Raw genomic sequence first — 24,549 nt, forward strand, 5'->3', positions numbered from 1 at the left:
GAGGTTAGCCAGCGAGGCAGCAGCCACGGTAGCAGCGATGAACAGGTCTTTGCATCAATACTTGGCAAATGTTCGAGTTCTGCTAACGTAGCACAGGTCAGCAAGATACAAGTGAAATGTAGCACATGTGTAGATAGATAGGCTGGCTCGCCGTCCACATGCAGCCATTTTTCTGATCATCGCTTTAAATAAACATTTCAGTAGCCTGGATAAAATCCAAGTTCAAGACATTTTTTGTCTTTTTTGTTGTTTTTACTGTAAAATCCGCAAACATATTTAATGGGCCATTAATGTTGATAACGTGTGCATTCCTGTCTCTCCTCAGCACTTTGGAACGAGAGAAGATAGGCATTCCCACGGATGGCGAGTCCCACGCCATCACATATCCACCTGCCATTGTTGTTTACATTGTGGACCCGTTTAGCTATGATGAGGCTAATGGTGCTACGGGGCCAGTGCCGACCCACTCCAGCGTGTGGACGCTGGGTTTGCTACGCTGCTACCTTGAGATGCTTCAGTTTCTACCCCCTCATATCCGCAATATTATATCTGTACAGGTAACTGTTTCTTTCTTTGACATTTTAAAAATTGTTTTAGTAGAATAAACTAGGTTTTCTTAGAGAATTAGTGTGAATTATATCCATAACTCTGCTCACCTTAGCTTGTTCTTGTAGCTTTTTGAAATAGTAATCTGTGTTTATATAAATGTGATCCAGAAACAGTGAATGGAAATATTTTATATTTCAAATGTTCACTCTGCTTTGGAATTCTTGGTTAGAATTAAATATTTGGCACCATGAGTTTAATGTTTGGATAGTTGACTTGTGGCTGATTTACTTTTCATTTCAATGTTTATTTAAAGCATCCATAATCAGAATCTTAATAAAATACAACAAAACTACCAGAACTCATCTTTTTCTCTAACCTAGTCATTTTTTAATTACTTTTTTAATTGTTTCACTTTGTCTTCTTTTTAGAATCTTCAAAATAAAAAGGTGATTTAACAGCACTCTTTGTGCTGTCGCTTCACAGCTTCTGACTTGTTTTTTAATCCACAGATTGTCCCCTGCCAGTACCTTCTTCAGCCCGTGCGAGGAGAGGACCGGCATATCTATGCCCAGCATCTCAAATCTTTTGCTTTCTCTGTCTACGCTCAGTGCAGACGGCCACTACCCACCACTACTAACGTCAAGTCACTCACAGGCTTTGGCCCAGGCTTGGCCATTGACACTGCACTGAGAGTCCCGGAGGTAAGTCCAGAAGAGAAAAGTGTGTCCGTTTTCAGTGAGCTATTTACAGTCTGAGCTGCTGGTGGAGATGTGGCTGCAGCAACAGTCACTACATCTACGTGACACTCCGAAAAGCAAATTATTGCCTCCATTCCACCGTAATTGCACAAGTGTGAGCATGTGAACTCCGTAGTCCCACTCATATCGGTGCGTTCCGTGTCCGAATAAAGCGACACGTATACGCCTAAATCAGAGTTAAACTAGCCCCGTGTGCACCACTTCAGAGCTGGTGAACAAAAATATTCAGGAGGAGAGGAAGCTGAAGAGGAGGATATATTCCTGTCAGTTGTCCAACTTTCTCGATTGCATATAAACTGGGACAAGGAACACATTCCAACAAGATGCCAGAGACGCATTCTGACTATAGCTCATTTAGGCTGTGCATGTAAATGTACTGACAGTATTGATCTGGGGTTGTTGGAGAGCAGATGCTGATATTGTGAGCTTAACAGCAAAATTTCATTTGATTTGAGGGTTGGTGGCAGATATGAACCCTCAGCTAATATAAAGCTTCTTTTTATCCTGTCTGTGTTTAGACCAAAAAGACAGATTGATATAGATTACTTAGTCTAAACCTTTCTTAAAGGTTTTGTGCTAAAACAAGGCCAAGGGAACACGCAACCCTCTGCTAGTGCAACATTTCCATTCCATTATCTGCTTGGCTAGCTTCCTGAGACCTTCTTAATGGAATCTCAACACCAAGCCAGACAAAATGACCTATTACACCAGGCAATAATTCAGTAGAATTCCTTGCACTCACTTCTGCCTTTTCCTTTTAACTCTGTATTACACCTGTATGCTAGTTGTTAACAGGATGCTCACCATTCTCCCCACATAGGACCGATGCCGGATAACAAACAATGTGAACATGGCAGAATTTAAAATCAAACTTGCCAAAGAAAGTGAATCAGAAATGTGTCCAGTTTCCTGTCTGAGGAATGTCCTAAATTCTTCAATCTTCCACCTTGTAGAGGCCGGAGTGTCTGCGTCTGTACACACCTCCATTCATTCTGGCACCAGTTAAAGACAAGCAGACTGAGCTCGGGGAGACTTTTGGGGAGGCGTCCCAGAAATACAACGTTCTGTTTGTTGGGTACTGCTTATCTCATGACCAGCGCTGGCTCCTGGCTACCTGCACTGATCTGTATGGAGAACTGCTGGAAACCTGCATCATAAACATAGATGTACCCAACAGGTGTGGCTTGGTACTTGGTACACTTTTCATATTCTCAAGATTATTACAAGCTGGTGTCGAAAATACATATGCGGCAATACTTCTGCAGAGCACGGAGAAAAAAGGGCTCTGTTCGGAGGCTTGGGCTGCAGAAGCTATGGGATTGGTGCTTAGGATTGGTGCAAATGACATCAGTGCCCTGGAGGATTGTGATTGGGCGACTAGGAAGAATAGGACATGGAGAGTTAAAAGGTAACGGTCCCGTCAGGTCTGAAGACATGAAAGCATTAGTGACTATTAAGCATTTCCCTTTCCACTATTGTCATTCCTCTGCCTATCCACCAGATTGGAGTATTCTGCTGAGCAGGAGAAACCTCCAGTCACTGAGTCGCCGGCTGAAGGAAATGTGCCGGATGTGCGGCATCTCATCTTCAGATACTCCCAGCATTCTCAGCGTTTGCCTGGTTGCCATGGAGCCCCAGGGATCATTTTTCATCATGCCAGGTAGAGTTTGTGCACATCATGAACATCCCATCTTAGTCAGAGTAAAGAGTGTAGTGTTGATGGAATGTCTCAGGGCTCCTCTGCTTGTCCAGGTCTGTTGACAGACATTGCGGAGAATTGTCATGTCATGTTTGAGAGATTATTGGAACTGCATTCTCATGGCGAATAGCATGCTTAATGTATCATATTGTTGCAATAAAAAAAACGGTAAACCTCTATTGGAATGAAGCGTTAAAATTCAGTCTCCCAAAATATTCCATGTTATATTTTCATGTATGTAATCCGCACACAAGATGCTGCTCAAGCTGCCTTGTGAATGGGTTTAAATGTTTCTGCTTTCGTTTAAGTGATGCCAGCTGAATTACACTAGCAGATTATTAATATTTTCACTTTATCCTCTGTCCTGTCAGATTCTGTGTCGACAGGTTCAGTGTTTGGCCGCAGCACCACACTCAACATGCAGACGTCTCAGCTGAACACCCCTCAGGATACCTCCTGTACCCACATACTGGTCTTCCCCACTTCTGCCTTTGTTCAAGTGGCCAGCTCCAGCTACACCAACATTGACACTAATATCGACATTCTCAACGCCACCACTGGTCAGCAGTCATTCATCTGTATCCACTCATTAAATCAGATTCTCTGGAGCTATTTGAGTCAGACATCCTGTTTGCTGAAGCTGAAATGGAATACTTGTTCAAGGGCAACTACATAATTGAACAGGTCTTCCCTCAGTACCAACAGAAATAAGGATTACCTCCCCCTTTCAGTTTTCACAGTCAAAGATTGTAATTCTGTTGGCCTTCTGAGTGTAAAATGTTTGGAGTGTGGGGTTTTAAACGGCAAAATGTTGAGCCACGTTTTTACTTCAGAAAAGCTTATCCCCTTTGCCGCCCTGCGGTCACTTTACTTTTGCCCCACCTTTCACAGATGGGTCAGACGCTATCGGGATCTTTGACCTGCTGGACCAGGAAAATGACTTGGTGGACCCAGACATCATCAACATTTCGCCCACTACATCACCGGTGCACTCCCCAGGTTCTCATTACCATCATGGAGGCGATGGCAGTAAGGTGAGCCAACCTGTAAAATGAACACCAGACTGGGTGAATAATGTCTCGGCCTTCACAGCAAAAGAAATTCAGGTTCTCCCTGATTTTAAATAGTATTTTAACAAATATGAGCAACACTAGTATTCCATGCTGAAATCTTGTCAGTGAATGTTGTCAGTCATCTAGGTGCAAGAGAATCAGAGGAAATCTTGATTTATGTTGTCGCAGGGCCAGAGCACAGACCGAATGGAGTCTCATGAAGAGGTTCCGAACCTTCTGCAGCAGCCTCTGTCGCTTGGCTACTTGGTCTCCACTGTTAAAGCCGGTCCACTCCCTGACTGGTTCTGGTCAGCCTGTCCACAGGCTCAAAATCAGTGTCCTCTCTTCCTTAAGGTAACGAGATCTCTTTCGAGTAGTGGAATAGGAGATCACAACCAAGGCAATATCAGCAAGAACTCTTTGAGTTGCCTTCCGGATGGAGTATTTAACGTCTCACAATTTGCCCTTATTCTTATTTCTTGCCTTAAATGTAATTAAGTACCTGTTTCGCTCGCTCTGACAAGGTTATTGGTTAATTGCTGCTGCTCCGTAAAACTCTTCTTCTTGTTGTTGTTGTTAATGTAACAGCTGCATTTAAGAGCAACTGTCATTTCTTCCTCAGGCTTCTTTGCACCTCCATGTGTCTTCAGTGCAGTCAGATGAACTTCTGCACAGCAAACACTCCCACCCCCTTGACTCGAATCAGACCTCAGACGTACTGAGGTAAAGTTTTGTTACTATCCTCTAAATGTCTTAAATTTAGATTGAATGCTTAAATGTATTTGTCATTTTATATAAAACGGCTGTTTTATACTATTAATGGCTAAATTGAACAGAAAAGACATCTTTTCTGTTCCTGAGCAGATTTGTGTTGGAGCAGTACAACGCCCTCTCCTGGCTGACATGCGACCCAGCAACGCAGGACCGTCGCTCATGTCTGCCTGTTCACTTTGTGGTGCTGAACCAGCTGTACAACTTCATCATGAACATGTTGTGACCAACATTTCCAACAGAGGGTGGCTGCAGGTGAAAGATTTCATCCAGGAGGACTAATCCACGGGGTTGTTTTCTGTGATAAATACTGCAAGATTCAGACCAAATTCTGCAGCATTATGGGATTGTTGCCCTGAGCTGATGTTACTGGTGGTGCTGGGCCCGTTATCCCTGTTATTCAGATGCATTCACAATGAAATGAGGGAATAAGGATGTGGGCTAATTATTGACTGATGACTGACTGGTTTTCCTAGTATGTAGCGCGCCAACTTGCAGTCACTGGCAAATGTGTACTGGAAAGATGAGTTTATATGTAAAGTTATTGGAGGAAAAGGGACAAATGTATTTGCAGAAAAAACTAAAGAATGGATATTTGATTTTAAGACCTGAAAATTCCTTTTTATTCTTTTGGATGAAATAGTATCCAAAAGAAATGCCTGCATTTATCTTATTTATTGTAAGTTTTTAATTGTATAATTTGTCTTATTTCTTAACATTTTTATATGTATGAAAAACTATATATATTAAAGGAAGGTTTATATTTGCCTTCCTGCTTTAAGCAATTGGTTGAAAATATATGTATGTAATGGTCTTAATTAAAAAAACAAACTAAGACAAAAAATCTGACAAAAATAGTCCCAGTAGGTTGCTTTTAGAGTATTATTTTTTTGTAATGAGATGGAATATTTCTATTGTTACAATGTACATAAGAATTAGAGTGGAGAATATGTCCCAGGCCTTTGAGCGTGGACGACTTGCAGCAAAGCTGTAGCAGCAGATGACATGTACAGCAATGGACTTCACTGTGTTCTAATAAAGAGGTACATTGTTGTATATAGTATTTTATACCACACATTTAGACACAAAACCAAATATATAATATATGTGTGTGTGTGTGTGTGTGTATACACATACATATACACATATGTGTGTATTTATACATGTATGTATGTGTGTATATATATAAACACACACACACATATATATATATGCGCACGCCGTGTCAGCATTTCGTGGCAAGGCTCTTTTAGGAATAAAGTGCATCAACTTATTTTTCTGTGCTTGTGTTTATTACTTTGGGGAGGGGGATTCTGTGCAATTGGACAAGGACACCAATAGTGGAGAGAAAGGATTACTATTGGCATCTCTTGGAGGTAGCTAACCTCAGGTTTGACTTTTTAAAAACTGTATAATGTACATGAATGGTAGCACTAGAATATGAAAATGGTCTGAATGCAGTGTCCTTTTCAGCACATCCCTTCTTTACAATACCTCTATCCTGATTGGCTGCTGTCAAGCTCATTTGGTACCAATGCAGACTGGTTAGGTAATCCTCATAGACCAGTCCCACTTCAGCTCAGTGTGGGAGTAAATGTGTGGTGTAAATGACAGGCAAATGCAGTGCACAAAGGAAGATCAACTGTTTGATTTCTCCTGTTCCAGATGCTCAGTGGTTCAGATGTCCACTGAGCATTTAAACTTGCATACGGGACAGAAATTGTTGGCTTTAAGTTTGACCATTTCAAATGTATTTGGTCTTTTGAGTGTAGATAAATACATTCAACATTTAATAAAAGGCTGAAATGTTATTTTCAGTCCAGTGCCATGTTGTTTGTTTTGTTTTGCTGAGTTCTCCTGTGGTCACCTGTATCTGAGCAGGCCTACACTTATATGATGAGCTGTCCAGAGGCGGTTCTCTGTATGGTTCCAGCACGCTGCCCTTTGATATTAGTGAAACTGGGGCAGAATTTATTCAGGTATAAGTAAACCATAAGTAAAGTAATAGAAATACATTTATTGTCAGATATTTGAGTTGCCAACAAGTACCAATAAATAAAATCAAATTCAAATTTTAGCCCAGAATTATGGTATTCTTTAAAATTATGTACTGGAAATGTAAAACCCATACAATTATTTGTCTTGTATCTGCTGACGCACTTTACTTAAGAAGATAACAGAAAGGAACTGAAAGCAAAATGGTAAAATAAGAGATTTTTTTAAGTGTATGCTCATTGTGTTTACTCGATTTTTGTCCTCATTCCATTTATTTTCATTTTCTTTTCATACCAGCAGCCCTCATTGTTGTTCTGCAGATGTGTTGTCACTGCCCCACTACAACCAATGTAAAATAGCTCCTCAGCTTCATATAGAGGACCAAAAGTAACTTCAACATAAATGGCCTTTATGGATAAATACAGGCCTTTATGGATAAATACAAAGCTGAGCGTGAATGGTTGCTTGTGTTTCCATGGTGACCCTGCAACCCATCCAGGTGTACTCCTTAGGCATCTTTATAGACTTCAGTAATAAACATTAATTCATTCATGTATTTTTTTGTATTTTCGCACTTATTTTCATTCATTTCTGTATTTCCACTTTTCTTTGTTTATTTCTGTGGTGGCGCTAGTTCCGGTGGGCGGGGCTAAAGTCAGGCTGAAGCGGGATCGATGCTCTCTGCTCTCGATTATTCCTGCCTTCCACCGCAGAGGCGCCTGTTAGCTAAAGCAATCGTTGCCGCCTCCACCAGTCTACGATCGTGATTGTCGTTTTTTCACGAGCTATTTACTCATCAGTTTGAATTATTAACCAACGATTTTGAGAACTACGCACCCAATGACTTTTCGTTTCGTAGAATGGGGTTTTTAGTTAACGAAAGAGCAGAAATGGAGGTAGGACGCAACACTGCTGTACAACTTAAGCACATCTTCGCTAGCAGAGAATCGATTTCTTCTGTCTGGTTCGGACAGACCACCAATCCTGGTGGAACTTTAAATTAGTTCGTCTCTGCCCTACAAATTAGTATAAATGACAGAAATAAATAAACCAAAAAGGGAAGTACAGAAAAAATGAATGGAAAAAGCTGAAAACACATATATTAAGAATGTACATACTGAATAATTAATCAATGCATGTACATTTACGTAGCCCAAATAAGATATATATAGAACAAAATGATACATTTTGCATCCATGCCAATAATAATTTCTTTCTTTATGCTGAAGGGAGTTTGGTCTTCCAGATGGCATCATTAAACTGGTCGAGTAAAAAAGGATCCCGAGGAGCTCAGCAGTAAAGGAAGATCAATCGGTCACCACCTCCACTAAACCGGTCGGGAACATCCACCACGGACCTCGAGTGTCCGCGTCTCAAGCTTGTTCTCCGCGTATTTGTGGAATGGTCACGGACAAAGTGACAGATTAATACGGCTGCTGGAAGGTAGCTGCCGCCGGCTGCGCAGCGACGACAAGCTGTCTGTTCGCTGAGAGCTGCCTTACTACGGTCCGGCAGCCGAGGGCCTCGCTGGAGAAAGTCATTTGAAAGAACATCAGATTAATTAAGGAGGTATGGTTGCTTTTAATTTTTAATTTAAATCTTTTAAGTCATTTTGTTCTGGCTAACGTCAATTCCACGGCCGTGGACACATACGTTCAATATTAGCCGACAGGTTAGCCGTGCTGGCTAACGGTGTGCTCAAATCAATGATTAGAGCGAGCGAATGCTAGCTACTGATGGTTAGCAGATTCTAAATAAAACCTCTTCACTTGTGTGTGTTTTTTTTAAATCTTTCAAGAGCTCGAAATACTAACGCACATGCTGTTTATCGGTGGAAATAAATTCTATAGCGTATAAATGGGCCTTTTAAATTAAGTGATTGGTGCAAATGCTAATGGTTCATATGAGAGTCAGCTATCCACAATAACCAATCATACTTTTCTACGTGCTCCTCAAGATAATAATGATGATAACATGAAATGTGAAACCAAGCCTGTCTTAAACGTTTCGTTCATGTTGGAAACGTAGGGGCATCGGTGACTTGATCTGTGGTCACTTTGTAGTGTTCTATAGATTTTTGACACCTGTTATTTAACCAGGTGAGTGATCAAATGCCCGAGCTGCTGGTTTTTAATTCTACTAACCAAGGTGTGTGTGTGTGTGTGTTTGTTTGTTTGTTTGTTTGTTTTCTTCCTTCGACCATTATGCAGAGAGATGGCAGACAGTATGGGGCTCCAGTTTGTCAGCCCCTATGCTTTTAAAGCCATGCAAAAGGTGGGCGTAGTGCGTCTGGCTGCCCTCAGTGACCCAGAACTCAGGTTACTGCTGCCCTGCCTGGTGAGAATGGCCCTCTGTGCTCCGGCTGATCAGAGCCAGTCTTGGGCCCAGGATAAGAAGCTCATCCTCCGGTTGCTGTCTGGGGTGGAGGCCGTCAACTCCATCGTTGCCCTTTTGTCTGTGGACTTTCACGCCTTGGAGCAGGATGCACGAAAGGAGCAGCAGCTCAGGTCTTCACAACTTTTCTGTCATGATGTGATCACTACTGCAGCCTGGTTATAAAATGAGTTTTATGTTTTTGCCTTTGTTTTTTTTATATTCATCAAAAAGCCCATGATGTGTGACATCATGGCAGTGTCTTCTTTTTTTGCCAGGCACAAGGCTGGTGGCGCCAATGCAGAAAGCATCCTTGTGTCGCAGCTCCAGCATGGCCTAACCCTGGAGTTTGAAAACAGTGATCCTCTCAGGAGACTCCGACTGACCCTCAGCGAACTCTTGGCCATCATGAACAAGGTAGCCAATCACATTAGGAGCAGTGAGAAGTCAAAAAGGGTCATCTTGAATATCTCCCACACATTTGAGGGTTGTGTAGGCAGGGACTGTCTTGTGCTTTGTCTGTAGTTATCCAGTAATTACAGGCTGTACTTGGGTTAAGGGTGGATTTTGCTCCTTGTGTGCAGTATTGTCTATTGTTTTTCAGGTGGTAGACTCCAATGGAGAATTTTTCTTGAAGTCTTCGGAGCTCTTTGAAAGCTCTGTTTACTTGGAGGAAGTGGCTGACGTTCTCTGCATTTTACAAGCAGGTACCAGAATTCTTTCCTGTATCTTTTTGAAACTGTTCTATGTTCAGCTCTTGTTGAACAGCAGTTTGCATTTTCCCATGTTATTAATTAGTGTTTCTCACCACACCCTGAAAATTAAGTTAGTTTATATCACCAAATCACAACAGAAGTCATTTCATCATCTTTCTGATAGAACATGTCTGGACCGTGTTCTTTTAATAAGTAATGACGGAACGGATGGCATTTTAAGCAAAGATATGTTGTTTGTTTTGTTAATGAGAGTTCTGACTGCCTCTGCTGACTCCATCTGTCTGGAATTTGCTTGTTTTTTGCGCTGTCTCGACTGCCAGAAAGCCGTGTCAGTGTTGCTAGGATACGCCTGCCACTCTACCGAGATTGTTATGGTGGCAAAAAAGGAAAAGTGATCACAGGAGCATAGAAAAGAATGAAAAAATAAGAGAAAGAAATGTCTCCATTATTCATGAGGAACCACTGAGGTCAAGCAGCCTGGGTCAGCAGGGGCGAGAGGCTTCAGAGGAGATGGGCATTAATAAAGGCATTAATTAACATACTGATTTCTAAACTCAAAACTGCTTGATAGAAAGTACAGTGGGACCTCTACTTACGATATTAATTTCCAGAAGTTGTTTCGTAACCTGAAAATTACGTAAGTAGAGACGTGTTTTCCATGTAAATGCCCTAATCCGTTCCAAGCCCCCAAAAATTCGGACATAATTTTTTTATAAATCATAAAAATGCATCAAAACATGTAACAAATACATGTTACAATTAAATTACCGCACAATAAATGTAGGAATTCAGTGCAAGGCTTCTCTAGGAACAAAATTAACTTTATTACAGGCTAATCTTACATTAGCCATCATTACTAGCAACGAACGTTAACACTTGTGGTAACACCGCCATCTAATGGACAAACATTCGAACACCCACAATAAATAAAAGTTAAACGAAGACGACGCTGGGATACACACATACCTGTACATATTGACGTCCCTCCTAGCCAATGGGATGACAGGAAAATGCTAGGCGATAGCCAATGGCAGAGCAGCTACAAGCAAGTTTGCGGTCGCTAAACTCCGCGACTAGCAGCGGGAGTATATTTTTGCCTTTCATATCCTGAAATTTCTTTCATAACAAGAGGCAATATTTTCCCGTTGAGACGTGTCGTAACCTGAAAATTCCGCATGTAGAGACGTTCCTAAGTAGAGAGGTTCCACTGTATTGTGGAGGCACTTGTAGGTCTGCCCCCCACTCAAACTGTGATTGCAGGCTGCTATAAAAGCTAAGTTCATCATATTTAGCCTTTACTGTAATAGAAACAGTTTAAAAAACAAATTTATCTGGTTTATTTAGAACAAGATTAAAATAATGTGATAACGCTGTCAACCCAGGGAAAACACTGAATTTTAATGATGATACTGTTTACGTCCAACAATGTCGCTTATATTGGCTGCGCTACATTAGCTGCATGTGCCAGATGTTCCGCTGTGTCTAGTTCTTGTTTTCAGCCTGGCTTTTATTCATGTTTACCTTTCTCAGAGCTGCCCTCCCTGCTACCCATTGTGGATGTTGCAGAAGCTCTTCTTCACGTCCGTAACGGAGACTGGTTTTTGTGTCTGTTGGTTGCTAATGTCCCCGACAGCTTCAATGAAGGTAATTCTTCAGTTTCCTACTTCTACCGATAAGTAAGCTGGCTAATTACAGGTAGCACATTTTTCCAGTCAGGACTGCATGGTTAGGTGGTGTGATTTGATTTTATGGAGTTCTAATTCATACTAGATCAATACCAAAACTAACTTTTTCGAAAGAAACCATGACTTTTTATTCACGCCTAAAACTTTTGAATGGCAGTTTGTCGAGGTCTGATCAAGAATGGAGAGCGTCAGGATGAGGAGAGTGTGGGTGGCCGACGCAGGACAGAAGCCCTGAGGCGACTGTGCCAGATGAACCCCTCTCAGGCCCTGAACATCAGAGCTATGGTGGTCAGTTCCAATTAGAGGCAGTTCGCCGGACTGCAGTATAGCTAATCAGTAACATTACAGTTTAGCATTAATTTAATTCATCACATTCCCATCCGCTGTTTGGCAGTTTACTGGTTGTGTTCATTTTTCTGTGTCTTTGTTAAACATTTTGAATGGAATTCTGCATTTGCCAGGTGGAGGAGTGCCACCTGCCTGGTTTAGGTGTGGCTCTGACTCTGGACTACAGGCCGGACACAGCAGATGATGCCGTCAGTCCTCTGGTCTCTTATGTAAGTGGCCTCCTGTTGGGGACTAACAGCAAAGTCCGAACCTGGTTCAGCATGTTTATTCGTAATGGACAACAGGTGAGAAGAATTTTGTGTCATTAATTTATTTCAGGTTTTCCTCAAACTTTTAACCCCTTTTCGTTTCAACAGCATTGTGGTTGTGCTGTCTCATGTGAATGGTAAAGTGCAGCAGCTAACATGTTTTTTTCTCTCTCTGCCTTGTCTCTCCGAACTCTTAGAGGAAGAGAGAAAGCAGCTCGGTGCTGTGGCAGATGCGTCGGCAGCTGCTCCTGGAGCTGGTTGCCATCTTGCCACGCTCCCGCAGCACACATGGCCCCAATGATGGCGATAATGAAGGCAGCGCCGGGTACTCGGGCCTCAGAGAGGCGCATGTGGTGAAGGCTAGCGCTCTGCTCAGACTCTACTGCGCTCTCATGGGTATTGCTGGGCTCAGGTTGGTTCAGGAGGACTGAATAGAAGCACTTCTGATATGTGAACCTATTTTCTCTGTTTAGTCCCTATCAAACTGTATAAATATTCCACGTTGTTCCGGGACAATGCCGGGCTTTTCGGTAAATGACCCTGCAAGTTTGTGGCTCGCCTCAGCCGTTCATATGAGAGGTGTCCCGCGGGGTTCCGCTAAATTACTCGATGACCTTGACGTACCTGCCCAGACCGTGGACAGCGAGAGCTGCTCCCATTAGATGGGGCTTCCTGTTGATCTCCCCGAGACTGACCTCTGGAGGGCAGATATTTCCATTTTTACCCTCAAACAAATCACTTGAGCAGCTACACAATCTTTAATTACGTCATGCTCGGGACATCCCACCAATCAGGGAACCCTGATGTTAGCAGCGCATGTACAACAGTTTATGTACAGGTTGTTTTGGGCTGATACTAATTCTGCCCCTTAGAGTTACCCCTTTGTCTAGGCCTGCCAGATAAAGGGTGGGTCAATCTGCCTTAAAAAATCCTGCGTCGACGTGAAACTTGCTAATGTTTTTGTGAGATTGTAATAAATGTTTGAATGGCTTCCCTCTGCAGACCTACAGATGAGGAGGCAGAGCAGCTCTTGCAGTTGATGACCAGCCGACCCCCAGCCACCCCTGCAGGCGTCCGCTTCGTCTCTCTGTCCTTTTGTAAGCTGCTGGCCTTTCCACATTTGGTCAGGTACATAGAACCACTCCGGTAAACTGTTCTTTAAACACACAGAGCTGTCTTCAGTTTACTGTAGAAGTCCCGCCTGTAGGTGCTGTAGCTTTATCATTCTTGGAGGTGCACAGTGAAAACCTTCTCCGTCCTCTCTCCAGCACTCCAGAACAGGAACAGCTGATGGTCATGTGGCTCAGCTGGATGATCAAAGAGGAAGAATACTTTGAAAGGTAAAGCAATGCTCTGCAAATACGCTACTGAGGCATTAGAATAATCATTTACTGCAAGTATGGGGTAGTTTGCATTTCTCAATTAAAGAAAGTGCAATGCTTATTTCTGCTGTTATAACAACTATGATGAAGACTGCAGACCAGATAAATGAAGACGAAATGAGGACGTACATGAAGACTATCTCATATACCCCAGTGTTTTTATAATGCGGCGCTATTCCAGCCTTTAACTATTTATTAAAGTGCGTTTTGGTTTTTTTCCGGTTGATTTTCTTTCAAATTGTTTCGATCATTTCAGCTTTTATTTTTGGGATTCATATATTGTTATTACCAATTGCAACAACATCATTTTATGACTGTAGCTCTTAGTTTCATTGATGCTTAGTCCATAACTAGATCTAAATTCTAATGTGTCTCACGTGGTGATGAACCAAACTTTGTCTGTGGCTGACTATGATGTTTAAATGAGTGTCCTGTAGTACGCCCGATTAGCCTTTATTTATTTTTTCGGACTAACCTCGTCTGCACGTGTGTGTCCTCCTGACAGTGCTGCAGGCGTGGCTGCTTCTTTCGGAGAGATGTTGTTACTGGTTGCCATGTATTTCCACAGCAACCAGCTCAGCTCCATCATTGAGTTGGTGTGTTCTACGTTAGGGATGAAGGTAAGGGCCATGGCCTTGGCCTGGCTGCTCCACTGAAGCAGAGACACACACACACACACACACACAGACAGACAGACAGACGACATCTGCTAATACACTGGACTCTGCTTCCAATGTATTCAGTTACTTATCATGTACTCATTTATTATTCTAAGTAGGTTTTTTGTCCCCATATATTTTCCTCAAAGATGTGTTTTTTGATTTAAAGCATGATTGTTTGCACCCATAGGAGAAACTATAACATTCAATGTTGGGCCTCTCCTATCGGATTTTTTTAATGATCTCCTTTCTACAGATCGCCATCAAACCGAGCTCTCTCAGCAAGATGAAGACTATTTTCACACAGGAGATCTTTACAGAACAGGTGTGTGCAGTCCAGGTAGTTCCTAAATGCTAATTTTAGCGCAGCACTTGGTTCCAACATCCACTATCATTAATTGAATTTCTTATCATTGGAAAATGCAGTGAATTCATATGTGATTTCAATTAAAATACCCATTACCAATACAGCGTAATGTTGTTTGCTGCTTTTGAAGATACTGGTAATAAAAGTAGATATTTGCAGGTTGTACAGATGGTTATACCAGGCTGTTTTAGCTATAGTTTGTATTTTGACATATATTCCCTACTCATAGAGCTTATATGTGAGTTAAAGGTAACTATTTCACAGTATAACTGCTCCTGTTTTTAACCAGTCCGGCATGTATCTCATACAATATTAGCCTAAGTCATTAACGGTTAAAAATCAAACATTTCCATTGTGATACTTAGGTGGTGACCGCTCATGCTGTGAGGGTTGCAGTGACCAACAGTTTAAGCGCCAACATCACAGGGTTCCTCCCCATTCACTGCATCTATCAGCTGCTTCGGAGCCGAGCCTTCACCAAGCACAAAGTGTCCATCAAGGTCGGGACAAGTGCACTCTTTCGGAACCGCGTACATCATAAACTGCTGAGGGAAAACTTTAATTTGCTCGTGCCATTCTTCTTTGCATCCTTCAGGACTGGATCTATCGACAGCTGTGCGAGACCATAATGCCAATTCACACTCAGCTGATTCCCTTAATTGATGCCTACATCAATTCCATCCTCACTCCAGCATCCAAGGCCAATCCAGAGGCCACTAACCAGCCAATCACTGAGCAGGAGATCCTTAATGTCTTCCTGAGCTCTGCTGGAGTAAGTCACTACTTTAGATTCATGATGATTGCTCTTATTGTTATTAATATTGTTGGTTTGTGATGGTGTGTGTGGATATTTAAAGGCAATGTTTTCCTTTCCAGTTTGTTTTATTTAAACATAATTTATGGTTAGCTCCACTTTCACATATTTTATTATTCCTGTAGCATTTTTCAGGTACTCTATGGATTTGTATTTCTTCTAATTTCTCATAATTTATTATCACCATTTCAATCAATCAATCAATCTTTATTTATATAGCGTCTTTTACAATCAGAATTGTTTCAAGGCGCTTTCCAGAATCCCAGGGCCTGACCCCAGACAAGTGGCAAGGAAAAACTCCCATTTAACAGGAAAAAACCTTGAGCAGGACCAGGCTCATGTAGGGGGACCCTCCTGCTGATGGTCGGCTGGGTAGAGAGAGAGGATAAGGGGGAGGATAGGAGGAGGATAGAATGGAGAGGAGATGAGAGGCATAGAGCATAGAATATACTTACAAAAATACATTATATTGAATTAAATTTAATTGAATAAGCTGCTGGTTGAGAGGGTCAGCGGGGTTGGAGGTCCGTATGCAGCTCTGAAGGCGGTGATACCTGTAAATGGATATAGAAGGGGGGTGAGCAGAAAATCTACACAGGAAATAGCATTACCGGTACTAGTCTACTTGATGAGGAGGAGAGGAGACCATTTCCCAGTGGGGTGACAGAGGCCTGTCAGGTGATCATGTTTCTGGACCCCGGCAGCCTTGGCCTATAACAGCATAACTAAGATGTTAAACTAATGGTTAGACGACCCCCTAAGTATCATAATTTGTCTGCCTATGATAATAACTGGAACTACAGAATTAACAACAATAAGCTTTTTCAAAGAGGTAGGTTTTAAGTCTAATCTTAAAAGTAGCGATGGAGTCAGCCTCCCGTACCTGGACAGGGAGCTGGTTCCACAGCAGGGGGGCCTGGTAGCTAAATGCTCGGCCCCCCATTCTACCCCTAGAAACTCTGGGGACCACAAGTAGACCAGCATTCTGAGAGCGGAGCGGTCTATTGGGCTGATAAGGTATCACTAGCTCCTCCAGGTAGGATGGAGCTAGGCCTCTGAGGACCTTGTAGGTCAAAAGAAGGGTTTTTAAAATTATTCTAAATTTAACGGGCAGCCAATGAAGCGACGCCATTACAGGAGTTATGTGATCTATTTTGTCAATACCTGTCAGAACTCTGGCTGCAGCATTTTGGATCAGCTGGAGGCTTCTTAAAGAGTTGTTTGGACACCCTGATAATAAAGAGTTACAATAGTCCAGCCTGGAAGTAACAAAAGCATGAATTAACTTTTCAGCATCATGGTGGGTCAGTAGTTTTCTAATCCTTGTGATGTTCCTCAGGTGAAAAAAGGCACTACTAGAGACTAATTTAATGTGTGAGTTGAAGAAGAGATTTTGATCAAAAGTTACTCCTAGAGTCCTCACAGAGAGACTAGATGTTAATGAGATACCATCTAGAGTGATCATGTGATCTGATCTATCCCTGAGAGGTTCAGGACCAAACACCATGACCTCAGTTTTTCCTGAGTTAAGGAGGAGGAAATTTGAAGACATCCAGGACTTTATGTCTTTAAGACAGGTCTGAAGCTTCACTAACTTCTCTGTCTCCTCTGGTTTCATGGATAAATAAAGCTGAGTGTCATCAGCATAACAATGAAAATTTATCCCATGCTGCCGAATAATGTTCCCTAAGGGAAGCATGTACAAGGTGAAGAGGATTGGTCCGAGTACAGAACCTTGAGGAACTCCATGGCTAACCCTACTGTATGAAGAGGGAACACCATGGACATGAGCAAACTGGTGTCTATCAGATAAATACGATCTAAAACAGTCTAGTGCTGTCCCTTTAATCCCAATCACATGTTCCAGTCTCTGTAACAGGATGCTGTTATTTGATATTTAGGATCCTCACTGCTGATGTCGATTTTATTGCCGTCTTTGAGTTGTTGCTGGTTTTTTGTTAGCAGGGGGAGGGCAGCCGTGGAATAGCACGCCAACGCTACTCTATTACCACCCAACTCCTTATCCTCTACTACATCCTCTCCTATGAGGAAAACCTGTTGGCCAGCACCAAACAACTAGGTATGTTTGAAACCAAATGAGACTTGTCTCTCTTAGGTTCTCATCCGTCTGCCTCATGTGCATCTGTTTTTGAGAAGCAGGGGTAAGTGAGAAAAGCAGGTATTGATCTGATTTTGGATGTGCATTCTTCCCCTTTCTTTGCTACTTCACAGAGAAGAGAGGCAGGAAGCCAAATATCTAATCGGCAGGATCTTGGATAAATAGGATGACTGTAGGTTAGATTGAGTACGGTATTAGTCATTAAGCTAATCAGTTTTTCTTCTCTCCCATGACGAGCGCTGTTCTTGTCCTTCATTAGGCCAGATTTACGTGCAAGTTTATGCCCCCGTCTTTAATTGCTGTGTTTACTCAAGTGCTTCAGCAGCCTTCAAGAATAGAGTAATGAAGCCCATCAGCAGTGCTAATGAAGCATCATGGATGAAAAATCACCTCTGTTCCCTGAACACATCAGCACGGCTCTGGTGTCCTTGCAACAGCAGATACATCTGTCTTTCCCTCTCCTTTTTTATGTTGTGTCATATGCTTCACAGGTTTTTTAACTCTTGACCTTTTCCCCTTGTTGTGTTTGCAAGCCCTGATGCAGAAAAAGCCAAAGTCCTACTCGGCAGCCTTGATGGATCAGATTCCAATCAAGTACTTGGTTACCCAGGCCCAGGGGCTGCAACAGGAGCTGGGAGGTGACGTCAAGTCTTGATGAATCAATTAATGCCGTCAATTTTTTAAACATCTGTGCATTATGAATCAAATCAATACCATGATTTTATAGACAGAAATCAGTTCAGCATAAAGCATCATATGGTTGATCACAGCAATTTAAAATAAGTCCTGAAGGGTCTTTGAAAATCCATTCTTTTATGTTTGAAGGCCCGATTGTTGTGCTCGATTGTCTCCAGGTCTGCATTCTGCTCTGCTGAGGCTGCTGGCAACCAACTACCCCCACCTCTGCCTCGTGGAGGACTGGATGTGTGAGGAGGAGGTGACTGGTACCCTGCCTCTGCTGAGGAAGATGATGTTGCCCATCAGTACATGCAAATACACACAGAACCAGCTCCACCAGGGTGAGGAGGGCGGTGGGAAAAGAGACTTGTGCACGTTTATCAGGGTGAAAGCTGACAGAATATAGAAACAAACTAGAAATAATAAGAAAATCAAATATGTACAGTACTTTATATCTGTATAGAAGCATCTGACTTTAAAATCCCGCACCATTGAGATGGCAGGTCCGAGGATTAGACTGTCATCGACTTTCCTTTCTAAAATAAGAAACGGAGCAACAAATGCATCACAGTATTAGCTTTATTTTCTCCGCAGCCTTTCAGAAATTGCCGTCTAGCAGTCCCAGGCTGATGCGGATCCTTGAGCGTTTAACCCTGCTCTCACCTGGAGATCTGATCCCTTACGCTGAGGCCCTCACCTCCAGCATGGCTCTGCTGCTGGAGCCTGCTGTCCCTCGTCGCATTCTTCAAACAGTCAACAAGCTCTGGATTAGCCTCAATACTGTAATGCCCCGCAGGTACGCGCTTTGGATGTAATTAGGTGTTGTTTCTTACTGCAGCGTATTTGGGGATGCACGGGGAAGATGTTTCGGAGCTAATCCAGATAAGTGTTAACGGAGCTGAATTAGCTGCTTCTGGTTGCTGATCAAAATCAGATTATGACCATGGGGGATTTTTTGTCTGTGTGTCTTTTGTTTGGTTGAAAACCTATTCCTTTTATACTTTCTTCTGAGGAGGGTGGATTTTCAGGTGATGTAGCAGTTTAGAGGAAAGCCTGAGATGTATTTTCTCACTCTGAAGGCAAACATTTGGCCACACTACTGGCCCTGGGGTGGCCTTTCCTGGATATTACTACTTTACATACAGTATTAGGAAAGTGTTAGCCGGGTAAATGAATAAGAACCATTGGTATCTGTTTTTACTGGCTTAAATTGTAGCAGCAGAACTATAGTTGAGACTGATGCCCAGAGCGCTGATGTCCTAAGAAGGCTTTGAGCTTTACACTGTTGGTGTGTTGAAAGGGTCACTAATTCATAATCAATGGATCCATATATGTGGCAGCAACTAATTTATCCAAGGAATCAATATGTAGGTTACAATTAAGTAAGAGACTTCTAAATCCTAGGATAAGACTTATATTTTCGCTTTGCTTGCGTATTGCAGATTGTGGGTGATGACAGTGAATGCTCTGCAGCCTTCGGCTAAATTACTGGGGCAGCAGAGATACACCCAGAATGACCTGATGGTGGACCCTCTCATTGTTCTGCGCTGCAATCGGAGAGTGTACAGGTCAGAAGATCACACTTTCTTCAGCTGCAGTTATGATGGTTGTCTTGTTTTCATGCATATATTTGAGTTCAGGAGAATTACTTCTGGCTTTGTTTAGTCTGTGTAAACATTTACAGTGTAAAATGTGTTGGCAGGTGTCCCCCTCTGATGGACATTGTTCTTCACATGCTGAACGGCTACTTGCTGGCCTCAAAGGCCTACTTACACTGTCACCTCAAGGAAACGGCGGACTTTGATCGACAGAGCCAGACCATTTCTAACCAGGGGGGGTCTGGACAGTCAGACACACCTGAGGTCACCAGGGAGGAGCTAAAAAATGCACTTCTGGCAGCTCAGGTAGTTTAAACTACTAACGTGGATGGAACAGCCTCTCAGACTCTGAATATAGAAACATCAAAGATGTCATGAACTCGAGTTGATCTGGTAAACATCTGTTTATCTCCAGGACAGTGCAGCGGTCCAGATTCTGTTAGAGGTCTGTCTGCCAACCTCAGAAGAGCAACAACTTGGGGCCACCAACGACACCCTGCTGACCAGCATCAGGGGTCCCGCGTCAGTCAAGTCAAAAGAGGGAAGCCTGGGAGCGACTGGCAGCAGATATCCCGAGGACGCAGAGATGGAGGGAGGCTTACTCAGCGATCTGAGGGAGGTGCAATGTCTCATCTGCTGTTTGCTGCATCAGATGTTCATTGCTGATCCCAACATTGCCAAGTTGGTGCACTTCCAGGTAGGACAGTAGAAACAGTGCAGATGTGCGCTGCAGCTTGGGTATTGGTTTGCAACGCTCCAAAAAGAAAGGAGACTAAATAAAAATGTTGATATGAATAGTTCTGTGCACATGCTCCTGCCTTTTATTGTTGGTCGGGTATTTTCCCATGATGCCTTAATAATAGCCGGCCTGGATGTTCAGAAAGTTTCCAGATGTCGCTTCACCAGTGGCGCAGTGGGAGCATGATAGCAGGGCTAAGGCCGCTGAAAAGAAGTTCCCTTTTGGAAGATGAGCTTAGTCATGCCCCTGTTAGTTGTCAAATTCTGTCAAATGCATGTCAGGAAACTGGAGACCCTCAGAGGTTGGACATCAGTCCAGACACATTATGTGACAGGAGGAGTGACGTCCACTCATGTCTGTGCTGTTGGAGAGAAAACGAATGTGTGATTGAGGGACGCGCCCCTTTATTTATTAATGATCGAAGGACTTTTTTCAACGAGTCGGCTAAACGTGTGAATTTCACAGAGAAACATTGCACATTTGACGTAAACTTGTTTGAGGCTCTCGGATAATAAAATCCCAGACGATTTTAAAACTCTTGGAGGTCACCCTCGACGTCGTCGGTGTTGGGCCCACAGAACCTGAGTGAGGTCGTGTTGATGTCATAAAGCCTGGTGCCCCCATGGTCCCGGGTCCTTAACGGAGATTTTTTCTTGCATCCTTAATTCCGGCCAACGTGTAGATAAATAAGGACCATCTGAAGGCAACGGAAGCTGCACCCCCTCCATGTTTTTACGTTTCAAGTGTCTTAGGAATTTCTGGTACTTGTGGTGTACATAAAGTGTGTATTGTACATTATTAATTGCCATAATTTGAAACTACAGTCATCACAAGTGTCCTGTTCTGCCCCTGCTCCCTCGTCTCCCAGGGTTACCCTCAAGCCCTGCTTCCTCTCACTGTGGCAGGAATCCCCTCCATCCACATCTGTCTGGACTTCATCCCAGAGCTGTTGGCCCAGCCCCAGTTGGAAAAGCAGGTGACCCCTCTCACCTCGTGGGGCTTTCCCAGAGCGTTTATTCTCTCGTTCTAAAGCCCACGTGAATGTCCACACAGATTTTTGCGATCCAGCTGCTGTCCCAGTTATGTACTCAGTACGCCTTACCCAAATCCCTCAGTGTGGCCCGGTTAGCCATCAGCGTGATGGGGACCCTCCTAACAGGTGAGTGCAAACTTTTTTTTAAGGTTATTTTAGGAAATCAAAACAGTTTGTTTATGTAGCTGCTCTTGGTTGTTTTAATTGCCGTGAACAAAATGATTTATTGGTTGTCAGTGCTGACCCGTGCCAAGCGCTACTCTTTCTTCATGCCCATCCTGCCCTGCCTGGTGGCCTTCTGTCAAGCCTTCCCTCCACTCTATGATGATGTGGCAGCACTGCTGGTGCAGGTTGGGCAGGTCTGTGCCTCTGATGTTGCCACCAAACCCAGAGACATCGACCCCTCTATCACCCGTAAGTATGACGGCTTCAGCAGAAATCGGTCTCGCGCCAGGCCCTTGCTTCATCATGACACAGATGGATTTAAATCAATCGCAGACAGAATCGATGCGATGACTTCAAACGATGTTCCCCGTTTCCAGGTCTGCAGTATCTAAAGGAGAAGCCCAGGGAAGCCACAGCTGCAACACGAGGATTGTCCAAGCTGACCTTCCCTCAGAGGACAGCAGAAGAACTAGGTGGAGCTGAACCAGATGTCCAGCTCTGCTACTGTGTCGAGGCCACATTCATGGATATCATCAGCTCCACCCTTCATGGATTATAGACCAGACTCACACTGGAGGAGAAGAGGGACTGGATTCAAGCACAGTTACTGGTTCAGAGGAGACAATCACACTCCCGAGAGGACGCCTGTCCATACAAATTCATTCATCTTCATTAAATGCCAGCCTGAGCTCATTTTGCTGTTATGGACTCTTAATTTTGTGCCTTTAGATCTGAATCTGATTTAGAAACAGTTTTTTGGTTTTGTAGATGGGAAATAATTATGTCCTGTAGTCGTGTTTCTCCTCAGTTAAAAAAAGTCTCCCTAAAACATGTAAAGATTTTTGTAATTGTTTGTAATAAAACAAAGTTGTTTTTACATCATTTGTAGACCCACTTTAGCATTTCAGAAGGTTGAATTTAAACCTGAGACCAGTCTTAAAGTGCTCCCAGAGACAGTCCTGGTCCTCGGGACAGGAGAGCTGGGAAGTTCTGCAGCTGGCGCATCACTGCCGAGTTCACGTATCCATATTTGCCTGTTCGTTGTCGTGATTTGGGATTTGAGTTAAACAGAATTCTGTGCTGCTTTTGTCTGCAGATGGCAGCCTTGTTCTGTTCTGCCAGATTTCATTATGGGACATAAACTCAGGTCTAGCTAGGAGGAGCTCACCTTTAAAGACTTGATATCCTGGACAAAGATGAGAACTGTGATTCGGTGTTGGAGGCTACAGTTAATCTGACGATTCCCTACTTACTGTACACACACAGAAACCCAGAGCAACTGGGGAACACAAAAGGTTTCCATCTCTTACTGGCTGTTGTCTATCATTTTATTGCAGTTGCAAGATCAGATCCCAGTTCACCAGATCACAGACACACATACACCCTTATCATCCCAACTGGATCCCTAACCTAAACCCAATTCTAACTCTAAAGCAGTCCTTTGTAGTTTCAAAAATGTCCTCACTTAGCTATGAGTGTTTTGCTACTGAATATTTGGCAAGTACTCTCTATCTCTCTCTTCTCTCCATCTCTCTCTCTCTCGTGCCTGAAGGTGTCAGTAATCTCAGGTAAGCATGCAGCAGCTCAGCTCTGCTTATGTGTGCTTGTGGAACTAAAAGAGAAGCCCTGCCAAGGCAACACTACATCCCACTTCAGCTGCGCGTAAGAGTCATCAAGGTTAGAGCAGAGCCCATTAGCCTCGGAGCTCCAACTATAAAAGACAGAAAAACAAACACCCTTGGCTCTGACTGCTGTGGTTATCGTTCCACAAGGACTGCAGTTTTAGCACAAATACTATTCAGGTTTCTGCCTTCTAAACCTTTAAAATAAATAAATGAATAAAATCTGTAGTTAGCCCCATGGCACCAGACAGACGTGTCCTGTCTGAATAATCCAGGCCATTTCTCACTTTCTCTACCTCTGTCTGTGTTCATGGTGGATAAACTCTCTCTTTTTAACTGATTAATACTTTCTATTTTTACAGGTGTGTTGACAACAAAATTAATCCTAATAATTCATCATCTTTTTCTTCCGTTTAATCACAAATTTGTGCTTGTGTATCAGAGGGACAAACGTCAATAGTATTTTACTGATCCAGGATCCAAAAGCTTGTTTTACCACAATGATACAGGATGCTGGAGACAGTGGCCAAGGGTTCCTGCTTCAACCCCAATTATTATGTTATTTCAGCAACAGGTTAAAATCTTGATTTTTTTTTTTTTTTTTTTTAGTTTTAATGAGTTCCACTTCCAGTGTTTTTACAAGGGGTATTGTCTCTCTCTTACCATGGTGCTTCTCTCGTTATCAACACTCGTTATCAACACTGCCTCCGTGTTTTGATGGTATGACAGCAGATCTCTCTGATATTCCTCCACCTGTTCTGCTTCAGATCTGCTTCAGATGCGGAAGCCAATGGCCTCGATCACACGCAGCCACAGCATTTTGTCAGTAGTCAATATATTTTTACCAGTTCATTCCAAATAGCCAGGAACAAAGGAAGGTTAATAAAGCACTCTTTAGACCCTCAAAAGCGAGTTCCATTACGATTCAGCAAGAACACAATTTTAAATCAACTTGCAGTGTGTTATTGTGTTAAGAAATTGCATGAACTGCATGAACAGGCTGACTTCCTGTCTTTCTGTTCTCTCTGTGAGGAAATCGGCAGGCTGCCAATTAACCACAGACTACCCCAATAAGAGGTGATTCAGGAGGTGTAAAAGAGCTGACAAGAGATGTAACAGACATGAGGTGTTTGTTCTTCAAGATCTGCTTGAGCAAAACGTTTGTTTTTAAAGAGTTTT

At 42.9% G+C, this 24,549-nt stretch overlaps 2 protein-coding genes across 2 annotated transcripts in view; both read left to right on the forward strand.

Moving 5' to 3' along the window:
* The window catches only part of med13a (mediator complex subunit 13a), a 57,517-nt gene extending 50,863 nt beyond the window's left edge, over positions 1-6,654 (forward strand). The window contains exons 21-30 of the mRNA XM_011611057.2: positions 326-557; positions 1,059-1,250; positions 2,261-2,484; positions 2,573-2,715; positions 2,809-2,967; positions 3,378-3,566; positions 3,898-4,040; positions 4,248-4,412; positions 4,681-4,781; positions 4,923-6,654. Of these exons, the coding sequence (XP_011609359.2) occupies positions 326-557; positions 1,059-1,250; positions 2,261-2,484; positions 2,573-2,715; positions 2,809-2,967; positions 3,378-3,566; positions 3,898-4,040; positions 4,248-4,412; positions 4,681-4,781; positions 4,923-5,055 (1,681 nt within the window). The 3' untranslated portion in view covers positions 5,056-6,654. The remainder of the gene's footprint in view (positions 1-325; positions 558-1,058; positions 1,251-2,260; positions 2,485-2,572; positions 2,716-2,808; positions 2,968-3,377; positions 3,567-3,897; positions 4,041-4,247; positions 4,413-4,680; positions 4,782-4,922) is intronic.
* An 851-nt stretch (positions 6,655-7,505) lies between these two features.
* ints2 (integrator complex subunit 2) lies at positions 7,506-22,641 on the forward strand. Its single transcript, XM_011611058.2, has 26 exons — positions 7,506-7,720; positions 8,054-8,393; positions 9,035-9,331; positions 9,476-9,614; positions 9,802-9,904; positions 11,444-11,557; positions 11,756-11,886; positions 12,060-12,230; positions 12,392-12,606; positions 13,197-13,322; positions 13,463-13,534; positions 14,082-14,196; positions 14,492-14,560; positions 14,968-15,102; positions 15,198-15,374; positions 17,379-17,496; positions 18,069-18,173; positions 18,390-18,554; positions 18,808-19,009; positions 19,656-19,781; positions 19,916-20,117; positions 20,227-20,508; positions 21,419-21,526; positions 21,604-21,709; positions 21,821-21,997; positions 22,126-22,641. Exons 3-26 carry the CDS (start codon positions 9,039-9,041, stop codon positions 22,305-22,307), a joined length of 3,633 nt encoding a protein of 1,210 aa, XP_011609360.2. The 5' UTR covers positions 7,506-7,720; positions 8,054-8,393; positions 9,035-9,038; the 3' UTR covers positions 22,308-22,641.
* The last annotated feature ends 1,908 nt before the right edge of the window (positions 22,642-24,549 follow it).

The sequence above is a fragment of the Takifugu rubripes genome, chromosome 15 (genome assembly GCF_901000725.2).
Source record: "Takifugu rubripes chromosome 15, fTakRub1.2, whole genome shotgun sequence".
Taxonomy (NCBI): domain Eukaryota; kingdom Metazoa; phylum Chordata; class Actinopteri; order Tetraodontiformes; family Tetraodontidae; genus Takifugu; species Takifugu rubripes.

What these genes read in the sequence shown, in the direction of transcription:
- ints2 (XM_011611058.2), top strand. Translation starts at nt 9,039, where the DNA reads ATGGCAGACAGTATGGGGCTCCAGTTTGTCAGCCCCTATGCTTTTAAA. An exon ending in AGGAGATCTTTACAGAACAG is followed by an intron (nt 14,561 to 14,967) that starts GTGTGTGCAGTC and finishes TGTGATACTTAG; the next exon opens with GTGGTGACCGCTCATGCTGT. An exon ending in AATACTGTAATGCCCCGCAG is followed by an intron (nt 19,010 to 19,655) that starts GTACGCGCTTTG and finishes TGCGTATTGCAG; the next exon opens with ATTGTGGGTGATGACAGTGA.